Source organism: Onychostruthus taczanowskii, unplaced genomic scaffold, assembly GCF_017590055.1.
Source record: "Onychostruthus taczanowskii isolate IOZ18803 unplaced genomic scaffold, ASM1759005v1 scaffold28, whole genome shotgun sequence".
NCBI classification, from domain to species: Eukaryota; Metazoa; Chordata; class Aves; order Passeriformes; family Passeridae; genus Onychostruthus; species Onychostruthus taczanowskii.
This window is the reverse complement of record NW_024500128.1, coordinates 7,490,549-7,518,530: the sequence shown is the minus strand read 5'-3', so window position 1 is coordinate 7,518,530 and position 27,982 is coordinate 7,490,549. Positions and strand designations below refer to the sequence as shown.

At 41.6% G+C, this 27,982-nt stretch overlaps 1 protein-coding gene across 3 annotated transcripts; it reads left to right on the top strand.

The window, feature by feature from the left end:
• Positions 1-350: 350 nt before the first annotated feature.
• On the top strand, positions 351-27,768 carry KIAA0895 (KIAA0895 ortholog). 3 transcript variants are annotated; one of them, XM_041407864.1, is made up of 7 exons: positions 351-601; positions 7,408-7,976; positions 16,064-16,207; positions 18,308-18,440; positions 19,625-19,930; positions 20,449-20,546; positions 24,505-27,768. In XM_041407864.1, exons 1-7 carry the CDS (start codon positions 577-579, stop codon positions 24,664-24,666), a joined length of 1,437 nt encoding a protein of 478 aa, XP_041263798.1. In that variant the 5' UTR covers positions 351-576; the 3' UTR covers positions 24,667-27,768. The 3 variants fall into 3 exon arrangements, with proteins under 3 accessions (XP_041263798.1, XP_041263797.1, XP_041263799.1); XM_041407863.1 differs by having other exon boundaries at positions 7,408-8,090; XM_041407865.1 differs by having other exon boundaries at positions 7,408-8,090; positions 20,449-20,500; positions 24,505-24,662.
• The last annotated feature ends 214 nt before the right edge of the window (positions 27,769-27,982 follow it).

The following is a 27,982-nucleotide window of genomic DNA, read 5'->3' as shown; positions in this document are numbered from 1 at the left end:
AGTCCTTCCTCTGCCTGCCACAGATCCTGCAGATAACTACCAATAACTCCAACTATTACCAATTGCAGCGATGATAGCTGCTGATGATTATCAGAGGACTGCAGCGCTTGTCTCTGCGTGAGTTATGCTCGCTAGATTCCTGCAAAGGATGAGACTAAAGCCTCGCCTATGCTGCTGACACCTGGGACCAGCCGTGCCGGTGGGATACAGCGTCCTGATGTTCCCGGGTGGGGTCGGCGGGGTGGCACCCCGGAACACCGACAGCTACACTACAGATCCCAGGGTGCAGCGCCCCCGCGCCCCGCCCCCTCAAGCGCTCGGGCCCCGCGGAGCCCGCCGGGACTTGTAGTCTGCAGAGGAGGGCGGGCGGGGGCTCTGTCGGCGCGGCTCCCGCCTGCCGGCCCGGGGCCAGCCACGCTCCCCGGATCCGCCGAGGCGGCGAGGCGGGCGCATCCCGCGGCGCCGGGCGCTGCCTCCCCGCCGCCTCCCCTCTGGACTCCCCGCCCAGCAGCCGGGAGCCCGCCGCGCAGGGGGCAGCCGGCGGGGCAGAGCGGCGGCGCTGCCCGGCGGAGCACCATGCTGGAGTCCATCTGTGTCACCGGTGAGGAGCGGGAGCGGGGGCGGCGCGGTCCCCACCGCGCCCGGGGCAGCCGGCGGGCCGCCAGCGCTTCCCCGCCGAGCGAGGAAGCATCGCCCGGGCGGAGCCGCGGGTGTCGGTGGGGTGTCCCCTGGGGACGGGGAAAGGGACTCCACACCTGCCTGGCTTCAGGAGCAGGAGCCCCCCGGTGAGTGAGGAGCGAGCCTGTCACCTGCGGGGCCTGCCCCGGGACACGGGGAGTGCCGAGGTGACACCCGCTTCGCTGGAGCGAGGGACAGAGCATGCAAGGAAGAATGCCAGTAAAGCTGCTGCTGGTTATATCTGGTGCTTGCACGTTTTGGCTCTACCCTTTGCTGTGTTCTCAGAGAAGTTAACAAATCTTTATAGTATGTGTGCATAAAAACGTGTATTATGACTATATAACGATAATATAGGCAGGTACTTGGTGCCACACGAAACTGTCTTCTTGTGCTGTGTACAATACAATTGCTGCTTGAAAACAGATGTTTTCCTTGTTTAAATATGACATTCTTTCATGTGTCATTATTTCAGCTGCTCAAGCCAATGTTACTTTTCCATGGGGGAAATCCATCTACAAGAAATCTGCTGGAGGTGTCTTAGTGTGCCCTCATTCAATACCCTTACAATCATAACTAAGATCTCTTACAGCTACTCTTTCTCTGCATAATTGATATGCTGTGCCATCTGTGCATGGATATGACTTGAGCATTGCTTCTGATAATGGGAACAGAAATAAAGTTCATGGGATTGATCAGAGCAATGCTGGAGATGTGCAATGCCACTGCAATCTTAAAGGATGAGATTTTGTGAAAAATAGTTATTTTGAGTCCATATCCCTCCATCAAATATTCCTGACTGCACCTGTGTTGCAGTAGAAGCCAGAGACCTGCTTGGATGAGAGTTTCATCCTGTGCAGGTCTGCCTGTAAATCAGTGTTCTGTGATTATATCCTGAGTTTATTACATCAGTAGGAGTTTGTTGCTTGATTTCATTAGAGCCAAGTCTTCACTTTTGTTGATTATTACTGTGCCCATGTAATTTAATTTGAAGGGCCTGAATTTGGAGTCAGTTACATAATACTGTATTTCAATTTTTTTTTCCTTTTTTTTTTTTTTTTTTTTCTTTTTTTTTTTTTGGGATAGAAAGAGTATATCTCAAATAGCATTGTCATTTTAAAGAAGAAAATCCAAACTGCCAATCATCCCTAAAAATGCAGAGTTACTTATGAACTCTGGCAGCTAATGAATCAGAAATACAAGTTGGCTGATAGCTGAAACCTGTCCTTCGTTTTGAAGCTCAGAATTAAAAGCTGGATGACAGATAACACCTTTACAGGAGAAAAGGAAATAGGTGGATTTTTTTTGGGGAAAAAAAAAAAAAGAGTCTTAGGGTAAATGTAAAAATTCCCAATATCATACAAGCTCTAGTTAATAACTAAGATGCTTGTGAAAATAGAAAGTAACTCAATGTCAGTGTTTTTACAGAAACTCATTGCCTAATTCTGCTGTTAAACCATGTTCAGTCATAGACAGAGCTTCCAGTGCATTCTAGTTCAAGTTGCCTGACAGCTTCTGTTTGAAACAGGAGTACGGGAGTGTTTTTAAAGGGGTGTCCAGTGGTGGAAAAATAGAATATAGGATTGTGGTCAGATTCAGTTATGCCACAAGTACAAGCCTGTAGTGTTTGAGAGGCAGTGGAACATTACAGGTTCATATACAACACTTTATGTTGCCTGCTTTTTTTCCAAATATTCTTTCTATAGCCTTCTGCACACACAGACCATATAGTCTAGAGCCCATAAACTAACAGGGGGTTGTGAATCTATTCAAATTTTCTGAATATTGGAGATAAACATGTCTTTGTAATGTAATTGTACCTTTGCACAGTGTGTCAAAGGAAGGATCTTACTTGTCACATCTGTGTAGTTCTTTCTCATCTCACAGTTTCAAACTTAACTATTGCTTGTAGAGAGATCACATACATTATTTGCATTCCTATAAATTTGAAAATTGAAGTCAGCCTTGAAATGATTTCTGATTTTGAGCTAAAAGCCACTCAGCCATATTCCAACACGGTAATGGTAATCTTAAAAACAAAAGCAGTGGCTCAGACCATTACATCCCTAGGGCAGGAGGGAGTGCTCCATGAACATGTTTGCTAAGCACTTTAGTCACATGTGCAGTTTGGACAGGATTGTTCATTGTGCATATATAACCTGAGTGACAGCTGCTTGAAAACTGCAGAAGCTCTCTGCTATTTTAGAGCAAGGCTAGCCAGACAAAGATATCCATGCCCACAAATACCTGTCTGTCATTAACCTCATTCCACCTATGGAACAGGTATTTAAGAAGCTGCTTGGAGAGTAGCTGCCCTGTAGTCTAGAGTAAGGTATTATTTACACAACACACTCCAAAGGCTAGAAAAATGCTTACATTGGGATTTTACCACGCGTATTATTGACTTATTAGCTCAATCCATCAGTTTCTAAAGGACAGAGACCAATAATATGATCTGGCTCCTAAATATAACATAAAATCTAACCTTTTTTTTGTAACAAATAACCTCTGACAAGATTATGCAGTGTCTGCAGTGGTGCAAGGCTCCAGGCTAGTGACTGGGATGCAATTTATACATGAAACGTGTTTCATTAGTGCAGAATCGTCATGAAATTTGTGGTTCCCATGTATTCTCTGTTAGCACTCATGGATTCCATCCCTTTTCCAGTACTGCTGTGACACTGGAATAGCTACCTGTGTATAAATGAAGTTAAAGATAAAACTCCTCTTTCTGCAAAATCAAGCCTGTGGAATTCTGAATTGTTCTGTGACACATAGTGCACTTGTGTCTGTATTATGGAGTAAGTCCAGTACTACCAGGTCCAGCTGATGTCTTGACAATGATGGGATTTTGGCTAGGGCACCAGCCTGCTCTCTTGTGAGATTCTTTAGACTCACAGGGGTGGTTGCCTTTGGCTGGCTGGCTGCCCTGCTAGCCCAGCTTATGGGACAGCAGACACTGAACACCATCGCACTCCAGAGTGATAGAGCTCTACTCTGGCCCAAGACAGACCAAGTTGCCATTAACAGGAGGGTTTTCTGTTCTTTGGTACCCTAATTATGACAAAATGGGGACAGGCAGCCCTTCTGTCCCCTCCTTGCTTATCCCTTGCCATCACCTTGCACTCCCAGTGTGGCAGGTTGTTGCATGTAATATTTCACCTGCGTCTCTAGGACCATGTTTTTCTTAGTGTTGTTGCAGAAAGGAACAAGAGATAAATAAATGGAAGTAAACATGATGGAGAGAATCTTTTAGGAAGAGACTGTATTAGTTTTGTTGTGGGTTTTGGTGTTTTTTAATTGCTGAAGGGTTTGTGGCTTTGTGACTTGAGTGTTTGGAAGTGAAAACAATGAAAAGAATCCTGGTACATAAATCACACGATGGGGGTTCGCAAAGGTAACTGGAGCCTTGGGCATATGTTCTTTGATCGTTTTCTACTGGAAAAACAGAAATAAGTCAAGTAATGAAATTCAGATTTGTACTTCTCAGAACACATGTAGCACATGTGGATGAGATACAAAAGATAAAACCTGTGGGATCTGTAGCATGATATCTCTATTCTGGTACGCAGGGTAGCGTTACACCATAGCATGGTGGTTTTCAGTTTGCCTTTTTCATATCTTTTAGAATTAATCTATCCAATGGTATCCAGAATTTAAAAGCTGGGAATCACTGCTAAGCAATCCATGCAATTAATCTGGGTTGATAATCCATTCCAACTGGCTACTTTATAGCAGTACATTATCTCAGTACTTTTTGAAATACTGAAGAGGGTTTTCAGGAGGCAGGCTGTGCAATGAATTTTTTTTTTTATATTCAGAATACTAGACCTCTTTTTCAATCACCAGGCATTGCTAATCATTGGAGACTCTTGGATGTAGTAAGACAAGTTTCCTAGAAGACAGTATATTCTTAATTTGGTTGATGCTGTCTGATTTACAGATGTGAGTTTAAAATATATTATAGCTTAAATAAATGTACTAGAGAAAGAATTTTGAATTTGATGCTTTGCAACATGATTTTGACATAGTCTCAATTATTATTTTCTAGTTTATTTGGTAACGATGTTCAGAAGACTTATACAAATTTTTAGAATAGCATTTAAATTACTTCTGTGAAAACTGCTTTGTTATCTGTTATAATATTTCAAATGTCCCAGATTACCTGTTGATTCTAGGTTTCCAGCACAAATAGGCATGGAACAGTATCCTTTAGTCAGAAGAAAATTAAGGACAACCACACTTAGTTTGGCAGCTGAAAAATCACTTTGCTACGAGATTGCGCTTATAAAGTAACTACAGATTGGGAACAACTATTTTTGATATCAGCCATGTGCATGTGAAACCCGCCAGTGCATGTTCAGCACTCAGCCACCATTTGTGACACTTCCAGGAGAATTCTGAATCAGTGTTCAGCGATTGTCTCCATATAAAAGCATTTATTACTGGCCAGCTGTACCTCTTAGCTCTAACAGCTTGCTGTCATGAGTTTTTGGTATTAGATTGACACAGGCATTGGGGGAGGGAGGGAATGGGTGGTTTAAGGTCATTTTGAGTTGTTTTCTTGAATTAAATTTCTGGGTTTTTTCTTTTCTATTTATCACTTCTTAGATACATGTGTAATATTAGTTCTAATTGTTCCATTATAGCAGCAGTCCTTGTGGCTTTCAAGAGCTGGTTAGCAGAGAAGGTGAAGCATTAATGCCTCTAGTATCATGTTATTTCTTTATCTATATTTTCAGAGTAGCGTGTAATTTCCAACTCCAATTTTGTCTTCTTAAGCAAAGTCCAAAGCTCAGAAATTTAATATGTGTTCAGACATTCTGGAAACCTTAGTTTTCACTTACCCTTCTTAAAAGTAAAGATTCTCATACTGTAGTAGTTGATACAGGTCTAAAGTCAGTCTCAAATACCAGAAATATGAGAGTGGTCATCCTATTCTCTTGTCCAAAAAATGCATCTCTCTTATGCATTTAGTTTGATGTTGTTCTCCTTGTGATGGGGAACTGTGGTTTCTCACCACGACGGCTCCTGGGAGAGCAAGATAAGCCATGTAGGCAGGTTGTCATGTATGTGATGAGAATTATCTGACAGAATTTGAACAGGAATGCCAAGGAGCATGCTCCTGTGCCAAGCACAGAAAGAGGATTCACAGACTTATGATGGAAGGAAACTGAGTTTGCATATGATACATGTGCTTTAGTGAAGGGGAATAATCTAATGCTTCTACCTCTCTTCTTACCAGTGGAGAAAACACCCTGGCTGCAGATCACTCATCCCGTGTTCATGCAAATAGGACCTCTGGTCTTTTTGGGTTTTAGGGCAGGATGTTCTTAGGAGAACTGAGGAACATAGGTTGATATGGAACTGACAAAGTTCCAACAGCATGAAATACGTTGTCATGGTGCTTATACTGGGAGCAAACCTGACTTTTACTGTGAAAATAAATCCAAAATTAAGCCACTGTTGATTTTTTTTCTGCCTTGGAGGCATTTAATGATCTCTTTCTGCTGTTATATTCAGAGTATAATTACTGTATGTAAAGTAATTACAACTCAAGTACATCTAACTGTGGGATGAAGCTCAAATCCCTTTTGCAGGCTTTAATCGTGCTTCAGCCATATCTCCTGTTCTGTGAATCCTTTTATTTTAGGTACAGAAGTAGGAAACATTTCTCCGTGGCACAATTTATTTGTACGTGTAGTTTCAGCTCACCTAATGTTCTAGGAGGAACTGGTTGTCAAGAGGAGGGGATGGTTAGAACCAGTGAAGCGAGGTCACTTCTCTCTAACAAACCAGCACAAATGTTAAATTTATTTTAATCCTCAGTGACTTTTCCGTGCAGCTGCTCTGCACTAGGGACCAGGCTCCCCCAAAGGCTATGCCAGGGGTTGGAGTAAGAAAGGAGGGCTCACTCATTAAAGAAACTTTATTTGCTTCTTGCACTTAGTTTGATTTATAATGTTTCTTCTCAAGTGTTTTTTTAAGCCAGCTGTTATGGTAGAACAACTTTGATTAGATGAAATACCCACTGTTGTCTTAAGGCTTTTCAGGAGTGTAACTAGCTAATCTCTCGCCTCTTCAAATATAGCTTATTGTCTGTATTAAGACTGAACACGTGAAATTGAAGTCTTTCAAACATATATTACTATCCATATGCTGTTGTAAATTGTTCACAGTGGCTGGCCCTTTCCAGTGTTCTCACCCTTTTCTGAGAGTAAATTCTGTGAATCAGATTTTGCAGGTGAGATCACACCAGACTGCTTGTATCGCAGCACAGATCCCTGTGAGACTTCACTGTAAACACTGCTCACATGCTCCTGTGCAGTTTCCTATTTTTTAAGTTATTCTTTATCCTTACAGAAAGCCTTCATTGCATGATAAAGATCAAGCAGCTCAAAACTATACATTTGTTAATGTAGCAGTAAATGTTCCTGAAGTCCTGCAGAGTCTTTCTTTTTAACACCTAAGTTCTTACCTGCCAGTAGTTGTGCATGGAGATGAAGGCATAAAGCACTCGTTTAGCTGGATCTTACAAGTCCCAGTCTAATTGTTCAAGTGATGTACACACTCAGTTCTCCCCTATGTGTAGAAGTCAAGATTAATGTGACGTGACTGCAGTTAAGACATTTTGTGTTTCCTTCATGTTGCAGTTTTGAGTCCTTAAGATTAGCATCACTGTGTGAAATCAAGTTTGTCCTCATTATTTCCTTTTTTTCCCCCTAAATGCAGAAAAACTTCACTGGCCTAAGACAGAGCTTTCTAGGAAATCAGTCCTGAGTCTGGAAGTACATAAGCTAAACATTAATAATGAAAACAGCCTCCAGCATCCGCCTTCTGGGATCCTCAAGGACATTTTCACAACAGGAACCAGTAGCTACAACGTCCTTCTGCAGAGCAAAGAGGAGAAAAAACACCACGCTCAGAAGCAGTCGTCCTCCCACCACAAGAAGCACAGGAGAGCCACCCCCAAGCGCTCCTCCAGCCCGCGGGGCGCCGAGCACCGCCGGGGGAAGGCGCCGCTGTCGCTGCTGGGCGGGCGGCGCTGCGGGCCCCGGCAGCCGCCGCTCCTCGGGGCCTGCCCCGCGCCCGCCGCCCTCCGCTTCGCCGGCGGCGCCTCGGCCGCGGGCAGCGCCCCGGCCCCGGCCGCTCGGCCCAGGAGCAGGGCTAAGAAGCATTCTAGTCCGGCAAAGCCAAAGCAGTCGCCGTCCTCAAGAAGCCATGGGCAGGAGGGCGACGCCGCTGGCCAGAAGCTCTGTTTGCTGACTGCCATCAAGCCGTCCAACGTGGAGAAAGAGAAGGTTAAGTTTTTCAGCTCAGATTTCACGTACAATCCTCAGTTTGAATATGAAAACCCTGCTCTGCCAAATGTGTTAGCTAAGCACAGCCATGCGTCCGACAGATTTCTTAAGCAGGTAGAGTTGCTTTTATTCCCCTCCATTTCCAGTGATTATTTCTTCCTACACCTACGTGGTATTTGGCTTTGTTTGTAGCAAGTGATATCTCCTTATTCTCTCCTGCTGTTTGAAAAATGCATCAAAGATGAGAATGCATTAGAGAACTGAAATGAAATCTTTTTTATTAAACAAAATAAAACCTTTCTGAAATTTACAGGATTTTAAGGAATAAAGGCACAGTTCCTTCTAAATGGGTTTACATGAGTCATAGTTTAAAGCAAGAAAGTTTTGTAGGCAATGAAGCAGGATCCAGGAGAGGAAAAATACAGTGCCTAAGCAGGCAGAGGAATGAGGCAGCATAGAAATCCTGCCAATCCTCTTGGTGACACAGGGATTGGGAAGGGATAGCAATTATTTGAGATCATAGTTACTGGATAAGCATATGTTGATGTTCCTTGTTTTAATCAACTTTGAAAGGGTATTTGGATGTACATTAGACTCAATCAAGCAGCAGCCAAATTCCATTCCAGAGAGAGGTAAATTTTAAGAAGACAATTTTGGTTTTTCATAACTTGCAGCCACACTGGTAATATAGCTACAGACATTCCCATTCTGTGTAACTGCCTTGGCTTCCTACCTGAGTTACAAAAAACCTAAACTACAAAAGCCCTGCTTTCAACTTTGACCTAAGTGACAAAACCCAGCACCTATCTGTACAGTAGCAGAAGCAGTATTCTTCCCACTTTTGCCTATTTTTAAATGGTTTACAAGATTTTTTTTATTTTTAAATGGTTTAGATCTTATTTAGGTCTGACAAGCTTTTCCAAACAGAGACTCTGACGTATTCAAGTGATACTTAACTTGGGAAGACATCCTGCCATTCCTGCAAAGAGTTTCACGTCTTTGCAATATGAATATTTCACTTAAAACTGAAATTCCTGGTGGCAAAGATACATGAATTAAAAGGGTTAGGCATTGTAAGAACTGATCCCTGACTTATGAACAGACTGATTTTTTTTTTTCCTTTATCTAAATCCAAGAATGTACAAAAGTATTATTACCCATTACATCATTGTATTGATAGTCTCCATTTTCACATTGAAAACATCTGTATATTTTAACAACTCACTTTCTGGGTTTTCATTAAAAATTTATTTTCCTTATGAGAAAAGGGAACAGCTGTTCTATTCTTAAAATCTTCTTCCATACTTCCAAACAACGAACTAAAGCATAATGACACCAAATAAAACTGCTCCTTGACTAGAGCTTTTTAATAGGTTTTCCTTTGATTTTTTTAGCAATATTAGCCACATAGATGACAGCAAATCAACAACTACTGATTTGAGAAACCAAATTTAATACAAATTATCCCTTTTAGTGTGGGCTAGCAGAGCCTTAAAAGTCCTTTTCTGCATGATGATTTTCTGGAGCAAACCTGTCTTTGGTTTACACTTCTTTTAACAAAAACCCGTAAGTGTAAATACTGAATATTTTAATAATGAATGATTCCTCAGTATTTTTCTGATTTGTAACTCTACCTTCTTCCGTGTCCATAAAAAGTATGGGAAAATAAAGGCCCTGTAACAACTTTATAAAAGGCAGTAAAGGATTTAATATTCAAGGAAATATATTTCTGACAATTAACAAGGAATATGTGAATTGTTTCACAAGATTTAGTTTGAGTCACTAGAAAAGCATGTATTCAAATTTCATCTCCTAAAAATGCCAAACAAAAATACCTTGCACTTAAAAATGCCCAATCCAGCAGCTTTAACACAGCTCCAAGCCCAGCAGGTGTCACTCTCTCTCTTTTATCTACAAGTGGCGTTAGAAATTTTCATCTCCACGCAAATTTGAATTTAATTTCATGCAAATTTACTCTCCAGAAAAAGCAGCATTAATCAAAAATTTTAATCAGGAAGTATTGTGGGAGCACTTGCTTTTCCTCATTGCTATTTTTTTTTACGCAGATTTTACTTGTCAGAAGAAACACGTAGGTATCTTACAGGCAGTTCAGAAAGGATGACTTCAGTTGCAAAAAAAGTACTCACAGTATCAAGAGCTGGGTCTGCAGTAAAAATGCAACTGTGTGTAGTCATCCTTTTTGCTACAAGAAGGTTCAGTTTCGTTGGGGTTTTTTTTGGAAGCATATTTGGCTTCTGTTTATTGCTCCACTTATTTTAAAAAGTCGTGGTAACTGTGAACAGTTATTCCTATTTTTTCTACAAAAGGTGCTCATGACAACTTATACTTGCTTGCTCTTTTACGAGTAAAAAGCTGTAAACGCAGCTCTTACTGACTGAACCCGCCATGTTTATAGGGGGCTTTTAGGATACTTAAGTGAAATGAGCTCGAAACCTGACAGTTCAGAATTTTAGAGAATTTTTCAGTCATGTCAAGAATCTTTTTACCCACAGCTGTGCATAGGCTGGTAGGACATTAAAACAGATTGTGTTTTCTTATTGCCCTGTCTGCGTTTGTGCATGTCTATGAAATTGGTTAATATAGCATTACTGAAATATGTCTGGAAGACAAATCACATTCTGCCCCATATATTTACTTTTTTAAAGGCAAAGAGCACTGAAGGTTTGCAAACCATTAAGCCAGCAATGCTGCAGTGGGGAACACACAGGCTTGTGACCACTCAATTTACCTCATGCTCTACTTAAATCAGAGCTTTTAAACCTTGGGCACAGCCCGACACTTTTATTGATTGACTTTTCACAGACATAGGCAAAACATTTTTGAGTTATTAATGCATTTGCAAAATGCTAATTTTAGTGTCTTCCTTCTCATACTGTGTTGTGTTTGTTTCTCTCTTCATATCTGCATTATGATATTTTCTTCATAATAAGGTTTTTTAGTGAGTCACACAATACAGGGCCTTTAAGGAAGTAAGCTGGAGAACAGAAAATCGCATGCAGATTTGCAGTCTTCACAAAGATTAGCATATTTGATATTACAGAAGTTAATTTTCTTACCACTGTGTTTCAAGGTCACTGCAGCAGCTCTGTGCTCAAAGTTTTCTGGCTCAAACTACTTATCCCTCATTGTAAAGTTTCTTAGCCCTCTAAGTGTTTGTTATTTTTACTCAAATGCTAGAGGTGGCAATATTTGCTTAGAAATAGTTGTTCCCAGTGTTTGCAGAGCATATGAACTTAACAGTTGCAATTTGCTGAACCAAAATCAGTAAGTTGCAATTTTAGGTACCCTGTTTCTTTGAATTGTAAAAGGCAGCAAGAATTTTATTTCTGTATACATTAATAAAAAACAAACAAAAAAAACCAACCAAACAAACAAAAAAAACCCAACAACAACAAAAAAAAAAAACTCCCAACCATTTCATCAAATGAGTGATCCTCCCAGTAAAGAGTTACACATTCTCTTCCCTTGTACTCATAAGAGTGTAGCAGTTTTGAGTTCATAAATAAACCAGTTATACCATGCTGCAAGTGTTTGTGTGGCACTTTTTAAGGCAATAATAAAAGTAGCCTACAATTAGCAAATTTGTCAGAGGTTGGGGAAAAAAAATTAGGTGGAGCTGGAAGGCTAAACAACATGGCATTCAACACTGAGTAATCCTTTGCTATGTCCAAGTGATGTAACAGCTTAGGCATGTGGAAGATTCAAGGACATTACACTGTCTGTCTAAAGCACATAATTGTAAAACATTCTGCACTAGTAACAAATTCCCCTGCTAACTAGGATTTATAGATGAGGTATACTAATCCATAACACAAAGCATGTCAGGCCATCCAAGTGGCACAGGTGCTCAGGGTCTGACACAAGTGTCTCTTCCACTGGAAGGGACTAATAAAACACTTCTGGTGATACCACAGTAGGAAGACAGCTTTACTTCAGAGCACGGTCTCATACAAAAAAGCCCAGTGAGTATTAACTTTGAATTCTTTACAAAGTAATTTAAAAGTTTTTAATTAAGTATTTCTACCAGCTCTAAATTACTTAAATGTGACCTTTATACCACTAAGAACAAGCATGCAGAAAAAAAGCCCCTATAAACACTAAACAAAAAAAAAAACCTCAAATACTACAGTCTGAATGGACTAGAAATGTATACTTACCTTCCTCCCGCCAGCCCTCTTGACCCAAACAGCCACAATATTATGGCTGTTGATTAGACTAACAAGCTCAGCCTGGTACTAAATGTTACCTAATGATGCACCTCAGAGGCTTTTTCCCCCCTAGCTGGTAAGTTATGCAGGAAGAAGAGCAATGGTGTGTGTCTACCTTGTCTGTCTTACAAATCTCTGCAGACACTGCCACCCCTTTGCAGCAGAGCTGCTTCTGAATGTAGGATGAGCTGACTCAAATAGGGGGCTGACTCCTAGATCACTGAGACCCTTCTCTGACTTGCTTGCCTCACACTACTCATAAGAAGTCTTATCAGTACATTTTTCTACAATAACGCTCAACCACTGAGCTGAGTTGCTGGACATGGGTGACTTGAGATTCAGAGACCTACTTGGCTGTAAATAATTTGTTTTAAAAAGCCAACACCACCATAACCTAATACAGTCAGTTAAACAGCCTTACCCTGCTCTTGTTAGTGCTTCTGTGTCATTGCTTTCTTGAGCATCAAGAGTTTGCTGTGCAAGGGGGCATGTCTTGGGATTGCTACTTCTTTTGGCACTCTTTGGTAGTGATCAGAGGGATAAGCAGACATTTGAGCTAATATTGAAAAGAACAGGCATTATTACTCCTAACTAGTAACCTGGTACAGCCACATCGTTCTTCTTTTTTTCAATTTTTTTTTACTTGTTGCTGAAGAGTTTACAGTTTGGCCTTAGTAACTGCAGCAGTACCAGTGTTCTGCTGGCCTGGAGGCTGGAAAATAAGCTCACAGTTGGATGCTGCACTAGGCAGCAGCTGGCGTGCTGGTCTGGATATTCCCCTTTCCCAGCAAGTTCTTGCAACAGCTGACTGAGTCATCTCACCTTGGAGGCAGGTGCAGAATCCCAAATTAAGGGCTTGGTGTTGTAGTCAGTGCCTGGAAACCAAACATTTCCCAAACCTTTTCCCTTCAGGAACCACCCCCAATGGGAGTGGTTGTGGCAAGAAATGTCCAAACCAGGAACATCACTGGGGATGGGGCTCACCCCAGTGTCAGGGCCATCTGCCATTCCCCAGGGATTTGTGTGCAATATATCTCCCTGTGTGTGATGACTCTGCCTGTTGTTTTGGTGCTTCAAGAGCCACACCTGCCCACTTGGAAAGAATTTGTGGGACTTTCTCCTGTTTCACTTGAAACAGAGTCAAGAGAGAAGGTGATAGGGGTGAGCACCCTTCTTAGTAATTTCTGAATATCTGTTCAGCAATGAGGAGGCTTAAGCTTAATGACTTTCTCAGTATGCAGGAGCTCAAACTTGCAACGCCTATCTGGATGTGGATGGAATGCCAGGATGTGGCTTACCTAGAGTGGCACATAGAGAAGTTTCCCCTTGCAGCTGTGAACTCTGTCAGGCTGAGGTAGGAGAGGTTGGAGTGGGTCTGTGTCTGAAATCCTGCTGTTTGTATTGTGCTGTTGATTCAAGTGTCTCACAGCATTTAGGAAAGTTTCAGCAGCCCAGGAAGGTGCTTGCAGGCAGGCAGGCAGGAAGAGCTAGAACTTGGGTCACCTGACTCCCAAAATCATGCTGCCTTCTGTAGCCTGGAGGTCTCAGCTCCAGGGAGTTTGCTGTTACAGACAGCCAAGCAGGAGGTTTGATGTGTTTAGTGCTCATTTTCTCACTGTTCATTGTGATGAGGTGGTTTTAGAAAATGCCTGCACTCCAACTAAGGTCAGAGAGTCCTCTGGGATTTCACAGAATTCACAGAATGACAAGGAGGAGGCCTTAAAGATCGAGTCCAATCCATGCCCAAACATCTCAAATAAACCATGGCACTGAGTGCCACATCCAGTCTTTTCTTAAACACATCCAGGGATTGTGACTCCACCACCTCCCTGCGCAGACCATTCCAGAACTTTATCACCCTTTCTGTAAAAAAACTTCTTCCTAATATCCAACCTATATTTCCCTTGATGCAGCTTGAGACTGTGTCTTCTGGTTCTGTCAGTTGCTGCCTGGAGAAAGAGACCAACCCCCCCCTGACTACAGCCACCTTTCAGGGAGTTGTAGAGAGTGACAAGGACACCTCTGAGTTAATTTCAAATGAACTTAGGCATCCTAGAATTTAAGTGGGTACTTAGTGTTTAATCTTACAGATTTACTTGAAATTTAATATCAATAAGTTGTGAAGACAGATTTCATACTGGAAGATTGATTGACAGATGACTTCTTCCAGAGTGAACAAATAAAGTTAATTAATTGTTGATAGAAACCCGATATACCAAACAACTAGTAGGTGACATAAATATCTTAAGGATCTGGTACCTGGCAAAGGAGACTGAAGAACTGTTATCATGAATTGTTCAGGTTGCTGGCTGAGAATGAACTTCCTGGGAAAAGGGTGGGAATATTTAGGTCGCTTCTTCAACCAAGGATTTTGTATAAGACAGGCAAATGCCTCACAATGTGCAGACACTAAAAAAATTGTAAAACAGAAAATGTTTTTAGAAGTTAAAATGCATAGATAATTTTAAAAAAGGAAAAAAATTGTTTGTAAAAATATACAAGACAAAGAAATACTGAACATTAGGTGCAATATTTCTTTGGCATTCAGGTGAGTGACATTGCCTTCATCAAAGAGCTGTTAGACTTTAAGGATATGTCTATCTGTCATTTATGGGTTTCAGTAGCAATTACTCAAGGTTGCGTAGTTTCAGCTTGAAAAACATTAGAGAAGGATTGTTGGTAGCTGTGAGAGATAAAAAATTAATCCAATTTTTGTGGAAAATCAGTCAAACTGCCAATGTCAGAATTACACAGCTGGAGACAAGCGTGTTCATGAAGGGATATAAGTGTATAATGTAAAAAGAGATTCCATCTGCAAGATTTTCACCTTTTATTGTTAGTGGAATTTTCTTAGCAAGCACATTAATTTTTTAAGGTAGTGCCAGGACCTTCTGTTATCAAATCTGTGACAAAAAGCTATTTCCTATGTAGCTGGACTGTTGCTGGGAAAGAAGTTATTCCATACCACATTTTCTTTTAAGGGTGTGTAATGGCATGCTGGAAAGAAGATAAGTAGGGATGAGCATTTCACACCCCAGCAATAAAATCTTCAATATGCATAGTTCAGATCATGGTTATGGGCATTGTGCTGAGCTTTGCTCAAGGGACTTCTAGCAGCAATTCATAGGAGAATTGTTGATACTACTCTGTCGCAGGAAATAGGCCTTCATTTTGGGGGGTTTAAAGAAGTACTGTGGTTTAAATGAAAAGTTTAAATGAAATAAATACATTTTCTTTTCTGTAAATAACAGTTCCTGCTCTCTCTCCTTCTTTCTCACACAGACACCCATGGTACAAGGGATTTTATTGTAAGGAGACATTTTTGGTAGAGGTATTATTGTTAAAATTATAGTTACACATCTGCTTAATCAGTGTTCCTAAATTAGAACATGCCAAGAAATGAAGCGAGATGACAGTAATAGTTGATCATTTTCAAATTCTTTGGATAAACGTAAAAAGAAACATGCTGTCAAAGTGCAAATGTCCTGGAGACCTGTTACATCTGTTTTACAAGGCAGTTGTACAACATTGCCACAATAAAAGAGAAAATGGGTATTATTTCCCTAGCCTGATAATCATCTAATCATCACGCAGATGTATGTGGGTCTAAGATGAGTTGATCAGAATCTTTTTTCAGTACTTTGGCAATAATGTACATCTGAAGATGGTATAAATTCATTGCAGAGTGTGTCAGCATGTATTAAATGAGTACAGCCTGTTAGTGACTGCCAGTGAGTTGAGAAAAGGAGGATTTTAAACTAAGAAAAAAGAGATTGAGAGGAGAGGAAGAATACAAGTGTCAGTCTGACATGAGAATCTTACTGCTCTGATATTTGCTATGTTTTTTTCATTTTATAGTCAATTAACATTATGAAGCGGACGTTGCAGAAATATGGAAGCTATGAAAAATTTGAACAGGCCACTGGAGGCAGCTTACTGACCAAAAGTCGTATCTGGAATCATGTCAGGAAGTACATGGTGAAAGAAGGCTGTCTTGGTGAGGTAAGTCCTGCACTGGATCAGGAAAGAAACATTCGTGTAGACCTTAAACATTGGATGGACCCAAGAGACCATCTCGGAGGCCTTTCCTCCATAATTGCCAGAATATTCCTTACATCATACTTTTCTCATAGCTAAGCCCAGTCTAATGCCTGAACAATTGAAATGACACGCATTCATTGTGAGCGCTTCAGTCGTCTCACTGAGCCTGTTTCCTGACTCATATATGCTTGTTCTTAAATTCTCTTCTTTTGGGAGTACCCAAGAACGACACCCTTCCTTCCCTCCTTTTTTCAGCTACTTGGAGACCAGCACATTTCCATTTATTCATCAGTTCTGCCATCTGTTCTCCTGTATCGAATTATTTACACCAAAGGAAAGAGTTAAGAAAAGGCCAAGAAAAATAAGCAGCAGCCCAAGAGAGTGATTTATAAGAAGCAACACAAATGAAAGTGACATAAGTGAATAAAAATGTCTGAAAGAGCTTGTTGAGTTGGTTTGAGTGCTGTTTTTTCCTGGCTTTAACCGCCTAATTTTTAGAGCCCTGTGAAAAAAACTTATTTTCTGTATTCAGAATTTTAGAAGACCAGTTTGATGAAGTTACATGAAATTGCTTGGAAAAATCAGATGAAATTGAATGTATAAAAAAGGGATTAATCCAAATGAAATCACCAGATGACAGAGTCAAAGACTTGGATGAGATCACTGGCACTGAGCAAGAGTCTGGAATCATGAGGCAAAAATTAATTTCCCAGAAACTAGGTTTAATTGATAAACATAATATTATTAGAAGAAACTGCTAAACTCATCACACATTTTTGTGAGACTATGATTTGACAGTGATAACCAGACTTCACCTCTGTTTCTATGGGTGGGATTCATAAACTACAGTTTAGAGCAAGCAGAAAAAAATTGTGTGTTTTGTCTTTTCCTGTGCTTTTATCTCCCTCTTCATTTTTGGCTTGGTTTGACTTCATGGCAGCTGGATCCTACATCCTCATCCAGCAACCCAGTCTTTCTTAATGAAATGCTCCACTTTTTGTGTGAAAATAGGGTTAATACATCATGCTTAGGATGGTCTAAAATATGAAAATACTCTCTCCAGCTGGAGAGGTGTTAATAAAGCTAAGTAGCACCTGTCCTTTAAATCTAAATGCTTTGGGATTTACCTTTTTTATTGCCTCTTAAATGCAAGTTTTATGGGACTGATGGTTTGCTGTTGGACTTGAAGCTGAGGGTGAGTTTTGAGTACAGGGAAGTGTTATATTCATGCCTTTGATCCCTGAGTCCTTTTTTTTTGGATACTAAAAAAGTAATCTTTCTTTAAAGTAGTCTCCCTTGTACTCTTCTGAGCAGTACTGTTTCATTAGGCTTTACATGAAGAGGGAAAGGTGCTTAGTCTTCAACAGTTTCACTTTTTCCTTTCAGTCACTTGTTTAAAAAGCCCTTTGGAAGTCAAATAATACAACATATAAATATGCATTTGTTTCCTTCTCTGCTAGTTTTTGTTTTGATTACCAGTTTTCAAAGAGAGACAGGAAAGCGAGAACTATTTTGCTGTGTAGAACAGAACAATACTGTATTTCAATATTTCAAGTCAACATAATGGAACAGGAGAAAAAGTACACAGTACTTGCCCCTCTCATTCAAGTTTAGAATTGCAGCTGAAATACTTTCAAGCAGCTAATTATGTAGATACCTAGTCAATTTACATGTTCTAATCTAGAATTTTTCAGTTCTCAGTTATCTTATTTTGAGATAATTCAGCACACTTCAAAAACTGCTGTTTTCTCTAATTTATTGTGCATGCAATTGCTCCCTGCCCTCTGAGTCTACTCAGTGTTACAATTCTAAGTTTTTCAGTCTCACGTTGGTCTGTCTACACCCTCACTCACCCCACAAGGTCTGAGCTTCTGTCAGTAGCACAGGTGAGCAGGATGAACTCATTCAGAAGGCTCTCTCAGGTGATTGCTGATCACAAGACAGAGCTGTGGAGGACAAGGGACCGAAGAGAAATGAAATAATGGAAGAGCCAGAGGAAAAAGCAGGATCAGGAGTGAGAAGAGAGCTCTTTCAGTTCTGCCTGAACTCTCTCCTCTTCAGATTGTGGTCCATCTCACGGAGGACCTGCTGTCCCGAGCCTCCATGACCGTGGTGAATGGCCGCCCCACTCTCACCATCAATGTCTCCACCGCGCGAGAGCACTGGCTGGAGGGGATGCTGAGGCACGAAATTGGTATGAGCATCACATCCCTTCTGCAGGCAAAGGGGAGTACTTGCATGCATTCTTACTTACGGCACAGTGGTGGGCCAGGCACAGAAAGAGGGAACATCCCTATCCAAAGAACCTGTTCTGCAGATACGCTAAAGGGAAAGAGAAACCATTTTGTTACTGCAGCGTGCAGTAAAAGGATTCCTAGGGTTCATAGATTCATAGCATTTTAGGTCAGATCCAGAGCAAGCTTTTGAAGTAAGCCTACCAGCCAGTCCCACTTACAGTACTGAGGTTCCCATGCCAAAGGAATCTTGAAGCAGGCATAGAGAAATCCTTTCAGATGATGCTCCAGGGCATACCTTCTGTGCAGTCACTGCTTAGGGACATTTTGCTCATTAGAGAATTTTTTAACTACTCTGGAGTTTAAAAAAAAGGGGGGGAAATAAAAATAGTGTGACAGTTCAACCTTGGCTCCAGCCATGTCACTTTACAAACCTGCGTCTGTCACGCTGCACTGCTTGCAAATGTAGGCATGCTTTAGGTATGAAGAATTTACCCAGTGATCCCTAAAGTGGTGTAAAATTGCTGTGGTTTTGCATTACACAGGGTTGGCCCAGCCCTGTGGAAAATTTATTCAAATTTTTCAGTGCATCTGTTTCAACTAAGTACATAAAATATTGATAAACTTGACTAGTGCCTAAATAGCAACTAAAGAATAAGCCTTGAAATTGCCTAGAACCACTGTTACTCACATTTTAGGGGACATAACATCCTCCAAGGCTGCAGTAGTGCTGTTTAATCACCTTCAGGAGGCAACATTTCTGCCCTTTAATTTTGATTTTCCTTCCTGCTGTTCCCTACAATGCCTAGCCTATGCCAGATACAATTCAGCTTGTAAGACTTCCCAAAATTCCTTGTAACAGATTTAGAAAGTCAAGTCCTTCTGATAGTAGCATTCCTTAAGCATTTTCAGGAATTTCACTTGCAGTCAGCAGGTGAACATTTGCATGGTATATATATCTCTGACAAAATTCTCTATTGTAGACAAGGCTAAAGTCATTGCTTTTCCCAGTGCCCAGTCCTACCAGCTCAGAGTTCTGAAATGGATATCTCCTTATATATTTTATAATTTTTTGTTAATCATTGGATGCTACTGTTCTAAGTGCCAGATTCCTTTTATTTCTTTTTTTATTTTTTTTTTCCAGGAACTCATTACTTTCGGGGTTTTAACAACAACAGCCAGCCCTGGTGCAACCGTAATGGCCGTAGAAAACACGGGTTAAAACCAATCAACCCTACAGAAGAGGGGCTAGCGAGCATTCACAGCGTCCTGTTCCGCAAAGACCCTTTTCTTTGGAGAGCTGCCCTGCTCTACTACACCGTGTACCAGGCCAGCCAAATGTCCTTCAGTCAGCTTTTCCACGATGTAGGGAAATTTGTCAAGGACCCCAACACTAGGTGGGATTACTGCGTACGGGCCAAGAGAGGGTGGACTGACACCTCACAACCAGGTGAGTTCCCTATTTGTCTTCTCTTTTGTACTTCAGGGGCGTTTGCAGAACATGCACAGAGCTCCTTAATTGTGTCGCACAGTAAAACCTCTGCAAAAGGGAGAAATTGGACTCCACACTTTCTGAAATGAGGTCTCAGGAATTCTGCTATGGAAAACAAGGCTGAAAATGCTTGTGAGCGAGACCTTCAAGCTGAATCAGTAAAGGATTTTTTTATTTTTTTTTGGTGGAAGTGGAACATAAATGTGAAACTTTGAAAAAAATCATACTCACAATTTGACCTGCTTTCTGCAGATGGAATATTGCCTGTGGTTATTCACAGGCCCTATCTTCTATGTTTGATTTCTTTTTCTGGCTAGCGGGTTTTGCCTTCTAGCTAGTTTTTGGAAAGGTGTTCAAAGTCAGGGATATAAATATCTGGTTTTTAAAATTAAAATTGTTCTGCTCATAATGGCTTCTGAGAACATGCCTTGATGAAACACTATTGATAGAGTGCAATGTATCTCCATTCCTTTCAGGCTGTTTCAATAAGGACCAGGTGTACTTGGATGGCATCCTCCGAATCCTGAGGTACAGGGAGTCCATTGATTTCCATCTTCTGACAGCCCTTGGAAAGGTGATTGAACTCATTATTCCCAAGGGTACAGTTTTATCATTTCGGCAAGCCTGCCTGTAATGAACTATGAGTCATGGTGCTTTTACTTTGGTCTAGAATTCTCTGTTCTGTACAGCACCTTCAGTTACAGTGTGCAAGTTGCAAGTATTTTGAGGTCCTAAAAATTTCTACCAGCTTGACCTCATTCTTCACTTATCAGATTAAGATTTTATGGTCATACCTCAGACTTTCCTACCTTTATGGGATACTACCTGACTTGCAGTACAACAGACTGCCTTGGCCAAACAAGACAGGTACTAGATAAGGCAGTGGTCCTAGAAGATAACAAAAGGAACCATTTGACATGAATGCACCCCCCTTCCACCACAAAGAGCATTTCATCTGAAAGTTCTCTCACTGGTGGCAGGTGTTTTTAAAAAATGAGGGGTTTTTTCCCCCCAGAATAATAGTATGTCTTTATTCACAGAATGGGAATGAATTTTAGGTCCATTCTAACTGTCATGGCTTGTTTGTTCTCAGCTCATCCTAAAAAGTGCAGAAATTTTGTCACACTTCCTGAACCAAATCCTTGGGTTGCTAAGCTTTCACAGTTCATTAAGCAAGGTTCATACTCATAAACAGGGAGTCAAATTGACTTGAGCTTGAATTTAGAGCTGGTATACCAACATTTCTGCCTACTTAGCAGTCAACGGGTGATAAACAGAAGGGGCATACTATGATAGAGGGTTTTGGTCCACGCTGAGTTTTCCCTTTACTGTCAGAATCATCCTTATTGATAAGCAAGAGCTATTTAGGTAACTGAACCAAGTTAGGAAGCTTTGAAAATGAAATCACACTGTCAAATAAGTCTGCAAGTTTCTCTCTGAAATTTTCTTTTGCTTTAAGCCTGCTTAACTCCACACAGCTTCTGCCTGCCAAACCACTGAGCACACAGTTCCTTTACTGCTTTATGCCTGTCTCTATTCGGGGAATCTGCAGGTTGTCAGGCCACTTGAAAAACACACTAAGTCATTCCTCATAAAATTACAGATTCCGCTATGATCCATATTGCACGGCACCCACATTAAGGGTCTACAAGCAATTTATTTCTAGCAGTATGATAATTTATAAGTGCTTGATTTTACAACTTTTAAAATCAAGGGACCTTAAAATATGTTCTGAATGGTTTAGCTTCAGACATCTGCAGTCAAGCTGGAAATTTGTGCATCAGAGCCATGTCTGCTCTCAGCGTCACAGATCAGTTGAGGTCTGCAGAGATCTCTCTCCACCATCATGGAAGTCCAACTTCCATGCTTAAGCAGTGTCAGCTAGAGCAGTTTGCCCTGGACCATGTCCAGTTGGGCTTTGAATATCTCCACTGATGGTGACTCCATAATCCCTCTGGGTGGGTGGTGCCAGTGTTTTTCCACCCTCATTGTACAAAAGAGTTTTTTGTTCAGAGGAATTTTATACATTTTAACTGGTGCCCACTGTCCCTTGCCCTGCCAGTGTGTGCTGGTGAGAAGAGCCCCATTCCCATGTTTATACACACTGATGATTCCCGTGAGCTTGCTTTTCTCCACGCTAAACAGTTCCAGCTCTCTCAGCCTTTCCTCACAGGAGGGATGCTCCAGTGCCTTAATCATCTTAGTGACCCTTCACTGGGCCCGCTCCAATATATCTTCTCATGAAAGAGGGAAGCATAAAACTTGCACTGGGATCTAGCCTAGTGATTTATCACCACTTTAAATGAGGGATTTACTTGGTTTTTTTAGGGTGGAATGGGAAGATCAGGTTGTTCCAAAGGGAGTATTAAGCTTGGCTGGCACATTTTCCAGGTCCTGCCTTCCAGTTGCTTCTGACATTACTTACAGTGGAGAAGAGTGTGGTGTGAATACATGCAAGCTGTTCAACATGCCTAAAAGTGATGAAGGAAAACACTTGAGACCTGAGAAAAGGTGCTTCTTAAAAGGAGCAGTTTTAGAACTTCACAGGAAAGAATCAAATACAGGAAGCACTGCAAAATATTCATGTGGTAATTGCATGCAAATATTGCCAAAGAGAAATAGAATGCAGATATTGGGTGCACCTGAGTTCAGCATAACTACCAGAGTTTGAAAAAGTAAAAGCAGCAAAATATCACCTATTGTTGTGTTTCCCAAGAAACAGATGAGCACATTACGAAGCGCATAAGTAAGCCTGTTTTAGCCTCAGTCTTTTTAATCTAGTGCAATGACTAATAAAATCTGGTGAGGAAAACAACCTGTTTTCACCACAGGATTGGGATTGTGTTTTTGATCTCCTCAGGATGTCAGCTTTGGTAATTTTTTAGCAATTGCAAGGACTGGGAAAATGCATCCCATTCAAACCGTATCTCAGATTGTAGATACTGCTTCTTGTTAGCAGCAGTAACAGAAACCTCTGAACATAAATAGGAGGGGAGAAGGATCCTTTTTCTTTCTTTAGAAAAAAAAAAAAAAGAGGTAGAATTTAATTGCTTGTGGTGCTGTGTCTCCAGACTGAGAGATGGTATGGTTTTGTGGAGCTCCTCTCTATCCACTTCTAAGGAAGTTAATTAGGTGTAATGCCACACAATCTTCAAACAGTGGTATCTTAGTGACTTGAATAAGCCTGGGCATGGGTGTCTGTTTGTTTTCTTAATTGGGTGCATCTTGTCCTTGCAACTAGAAAAGCACACTTGTGTACTCAGATGCAAATTGATTCCCCTTGTGGGCTTTGCTCCAATTATCATTGCTGAGCTATGCACCTGTCCCTATGGATCGGGTTTAGCAATCTGGATTGCACTGTCCTGTCTTTCCAGAAAGCCCTTCCATGCCCCTTGCACTCTCGTGAATCCTTCATGCGCACTTTAATCGCTGCTGAGTAATCACCTGCCAAGAGGGCAGGCTGCTTCCAGGGAAACCAGACTGTACTGGGCTCAGCTCCTCAGGGGAAACATGGGGCAAAAAGGTTGGAAGGAGCAGGCTCCACTCAAGCTACCTGGCAAGAACCTCCTGTGAAGCACAGTGAGGCTGGTGGGCTTTGCCAGAGCATATGCTGCTGTCTGCAGGGTGCCCAGAACACACGGCTTGGAGGCAAAGCAACAACCACACAAATTTCATCACACTGGATAGCTGCCCAAGGACTCCAGCTCTCTGCTTCCATGGCAGCTTGTGCCCAGCCAAAGCAATCATCCTTTCTGGACTGCATTCACAGCATCTTGAGCTACGGTGATTAAAAGTCCTAAAAGTCCTAGCTTTTAGAATCATAAGACAATATCCATTTTCTTCAGGGAAAAAAGCTACCAGATCCTCTAATAGCTGCAACATGAGAGTTCAGCACCAATACCCAAAAGGCTCTGATGCCATGAGGCAAACCCAGTCTACACTCTGCTACTGAATGTGGAAAACAAAAAAAACTAAAATTGGGATGCTTAGGTATTGTTCATGCTGTAGTTAGTTACTAGAGGTGCATTTTAATTTAGCTTTGCATAAGCACATTTACTAGTGAAAATGAAACAGCAGAGTTCAGGTCAGCTGGCACCATGCATTTCCCTAACTCTTTCCTGCGCCATATCTGTGCTGCCCTCCCTTTCTAGCTCCTTAGTCTTTTGCTCAGTGTTTTTTCCATTCTCATATAAATCTTTCTGCCTTGTTGAGAAGACATTCCAGGACTCACATGTGCTCCATCCTTTTAGTCTCTATTCCTGCAGCTGCTGTAGATGATTCTCATTCACATTCCTACAAGTCTGTTCACTGATTGAATCAAAAGTAGAATCAGGAATTACGAAGGCATTTGCTAAATTTACACTTCTTTTGCATCTTCCACTGAAGCACACAGTTGCTCATGTTTTCAAACGCTTCTCCAAGGTTTTAAATTCTCATGCTCTGAAATATTTTCTCATTTACAGGAGAGAATTTATAGCAGCAGCGAGGCAATGGGACTGTACTGCTAAATTGACCCATGTCCTTCCTTACAGATCTCATATGAGGACGTGGATCGCCTGAAAGGATTAGCTGTGATTGAGAACATGAGGGTGCCACACTTTTTGCAAGACCATGCCCGGTACATGGAACACTTGAAAAAGATCATGGAAGTCAATGAGCTGACTGATGAGGAGCTCCAGGATCTCATAAATTAACAGTATTAGACCTCCATTCACTTAATGTGTGAGGATGTAGAACTGGACTTCCCAGAGTTTGCAAAAAGGGACTTATGAGGAATGGGAGGGAAGAGTGGCCAGAATATGTGGAATTCAGAAAAAAACCCTTTATGTCCTTTTGCATTGTGATTGTATACTGATTATTTTTTAAAGGGATTGTGCATTTTTGTAAAATTTCGCTTAGAAATTCCTCTGCAGTGATCTGTCCAATCATCTACTCTGTTTTGTATGCCTGGTGTAGTGCTCAGTGCTGTCTCTTGTAATATATTGCCTTTTCCTTCCCACATTTAGAGGTGGAGGAAAGGAGACAGAGGAGAAATTCCCCCTTAGTTCACTTTTGTTTGCCTTATCTTTGGTCATAGCTGTCACGGTTCATAGCAATAGAACTGCTGTAGATTATGCTGCATTGCTGTCTGCATAACTTTCCCATTTAGTCATCACTGCAATGAAAACAGAAAGTTTAAAAACAGTGCACAGAAGCAGGTCTTTGTGCCATGGGATCAAAGTCCGTAGCATTACAAAATGTTTCAGGGTTTTTTTTTTGTGAGAGGATTAGTGTTTAAAAAAGAGGGAAAAGTTGGGTAGTGCTGTTTTAATGATTGTAAGCAGGTAGCAAAGCTTTCCCCTTCATTCCCTCAAAAAGTTACACTGTTCTACATCTTCATGCGTATAGTACATGTTTCAGGAAGCTGAATTCTGGGAAGATCCTCCCTCATCTGAGGACAAGCGTAGCATGTCCAGGAAATTCAGCATGGCAGTGTTTTGGAAGGAGGATCGAGCAAAACTGTGATTTCATGACCTGTGGTTCTAAATAAATTCAGGAACACAGGGCCACGATCCAGCACAGCAGGCAACACTCTTTTCTTCTTCGGATCACCTGAGCCTATAGAGGATCAGGTCACATTTTTGAGCAGTACCCCCACACTACAGAAAACTTGAGCTTGCAGAGCTCGTTTCAGAAACAAGGTGTGACTTGGGGATAGAAGACAACTCTCAAGTGCCCTATTCCTGTGTTCCAACAGAAGTGCTGCACCACTCTGGAGCAACTTTACCTCTGTTTTAACTGCTGGTGCTATATCCAGGACCAAGGAAAGAAAGCTCCTTGCAGCAAAGAGCTTTCTCTAGTCGCATGATGAATAACTTAGATGATGCAGGAGGACTTACTAAATAAGCTACATTTTCTGACTGTGGAGTGTTATGGAGTTGGTGAGGCAAAGTATTCTGACAAAGGGTTTTGTTTTAGTAGACAGAATTTTACAAGGGCTCCTCTGAGCTCCTGGGAAGCAGCTGTGGTCAGACAGGCTGGGCAGAAACTAGTGGGAGCCTTGGACAGGGCTTCTGCCCTTTCTTATCCTGCTGCTCTTGCCCGCTGGTAACAGGACTGGCATGGGATAAGGTGAGTAGATGGAGCCAAGGTTTCCTCCACTCCACATTTGCATGGACCTGACCACAGTATCCCTTCCCTCTTATCTGTTCTTTAATGTAACAAATGCAATAACTCTCCCACCTTGTTTTGTACCAGGACATTACCAGACATTACAGTAAAATCTTGAGAACGTGTTTCCTGATCCACAGAAAAATCTGTGAGGAAAAGGTGATGGCAGCTGAGGTCTGAAGGTTTATGAACAATTCCATAAAAGCAGCTGCCTTTCAGATACTATTGCAGATTGTTTGCAGTGGCTAGCAGACTGCTCCAAAAAAGAAAATGCATTCAACAAGCATAAATTTACTAAATTTAGTTGTTTTCAAGGCAGGGACTGAGAACTGTTTGCAGCCTTAATTTTGTGTTGTCAGTATTGTTCAGGAGCTGAAAGCCATTCAGCCTCTGTATGCTGTTTTCTCTCCTTTCCTCCTTCAGGCTGTCTAGTTTGATCACTGGTGACTTCACCTGCCCAGCTTTGTTTTAGAGCTGTGCAGAGCAGACACAGAGCTGCCTGACAGGAGCCATTTGCAGTCAGTCCCGCACGTGTACTCCAGGTTTTGGCTCCTTTGCCAGAAACAGCAAGAAAGTCTCACATGACTGAAGTCAAGCCAAGGATTACAGTCAAAAGCTGTCTTTGGAGTAAACTGGGCAGAGATTACTTGACCTACACTGTGGAAAAATCTGGCACACTTTGCTGACCCTGGCGTATGCAGAAGGGACAGTCCTTTAAGGAACAATTTTGAACTGATTTTATGCTGGCAGGAGAGATCCCTGCCTTTCTCCCATGACTTTTACATAAGCAAAGTGTACTCCTCCCACAGTAGTAGCATCTTATAATCTAAGTACACGTGGATAATGTGTCCTCAAAACCAGGAGGCTGTGCTAGTCACGCTTTTGCCACAGAATGCCATGCCTGCAGGCCAGACTCTTTTACCACTCTGTAGCCCTATACACTACTGCAGGCCTTTTTGCTTTACTTGAAGACCTGCATCACTTTTTTTGCAAAGCAGTAGGTGCCATTAAACTTCCATTCTTCATTATTCTAGAAATAACTTTGCCTAGTGCAAAGTTTGGAGTCTGGGAGCGGTCAGTATCAATATGTAGCAATAGGCGAAGCTGTCAGCTTCTGGTTTTGGCATCATGTCATTCCTCCTTTGTAAAAGTATTCCGAATTTTGAAGTGTAGCTTTTGTAAATTTTCCTGAATTTTTGTTCTTCACTATGAAGAGGCTGGTTACTGAGTTGTGATACTGAAGTTCTGTGATGGAGTGTGTGGACAGCAGTGAGCTCATGTCACTGCACAGTTTCATGGTGTCAGTGCTGTGTTGGCAGCCTTTCCTGGCTGTCTGGCTTGGTTGCTTTGGTGTGTTTCTATGTCTTGCTATGTTATTGCTATACAGAAACCTGGCTGGCATTGGAAAAGCCTCCCTGTTTTATCAGGCCAATTTTGAAAGGCATTTTATACAACTTTTACAAATAAAGACAAAATAATGACAGAGAAGAGAGTACTGAGTGTTACATCATGTTGTGTTAGAGGGTTACTCTCTCCAATGGCCTTGGCTCTACAGCAACTTGGACGTCCTGTGTTGTGTGTGGAAGAGGTGCCTTTCTGACTCTTTCAAAAACATCACTTAGGGTTGGAGTCACAAAGGGTCTGTTGAAGTCTTACACTGGGTATGGCTCTCCCTGCTCAGTCAGAAGGCCTGGCTGCTCATGAGGATATTATCCTCTTATTTTCTAGGATGTGCTCTGAGGCAGCATTGGAGCCTCTTTGCTGCAGTGCAATTCTCAGCACCATCCAGGTGGGAAATGGCAACTCCAAATGTTCCACTTTAACACTTTGATCCACCCCCCAAACCCCCCCTCCCCTGCT

What these genes read in the sequence shown, in the direction of transcription:
- KIAA0895 (XM_041407863.1), top strand. Translation starts at nt 577, where the DNA reads ATGCTGGAGTCCATCTGTGTCACCG. An exon ending in CCGACAGATTTCTTAAGCAG is followed by an intron (nt 8,091 to 16,063) that starts GTAGAGTTGCTT and finishes TTCATTTTATAG; the next exon opens with TCAATTAACATTATGAAGCG. An exon ending in GACTGACACCTCACAACCAG is followed by an intron (nt 19,931 to 20,448) that starts GTGAGTTCCCTA and finishes CATTCCTTTCAG; the next exon opens with GCTGTTTCAATAAGGACCAG.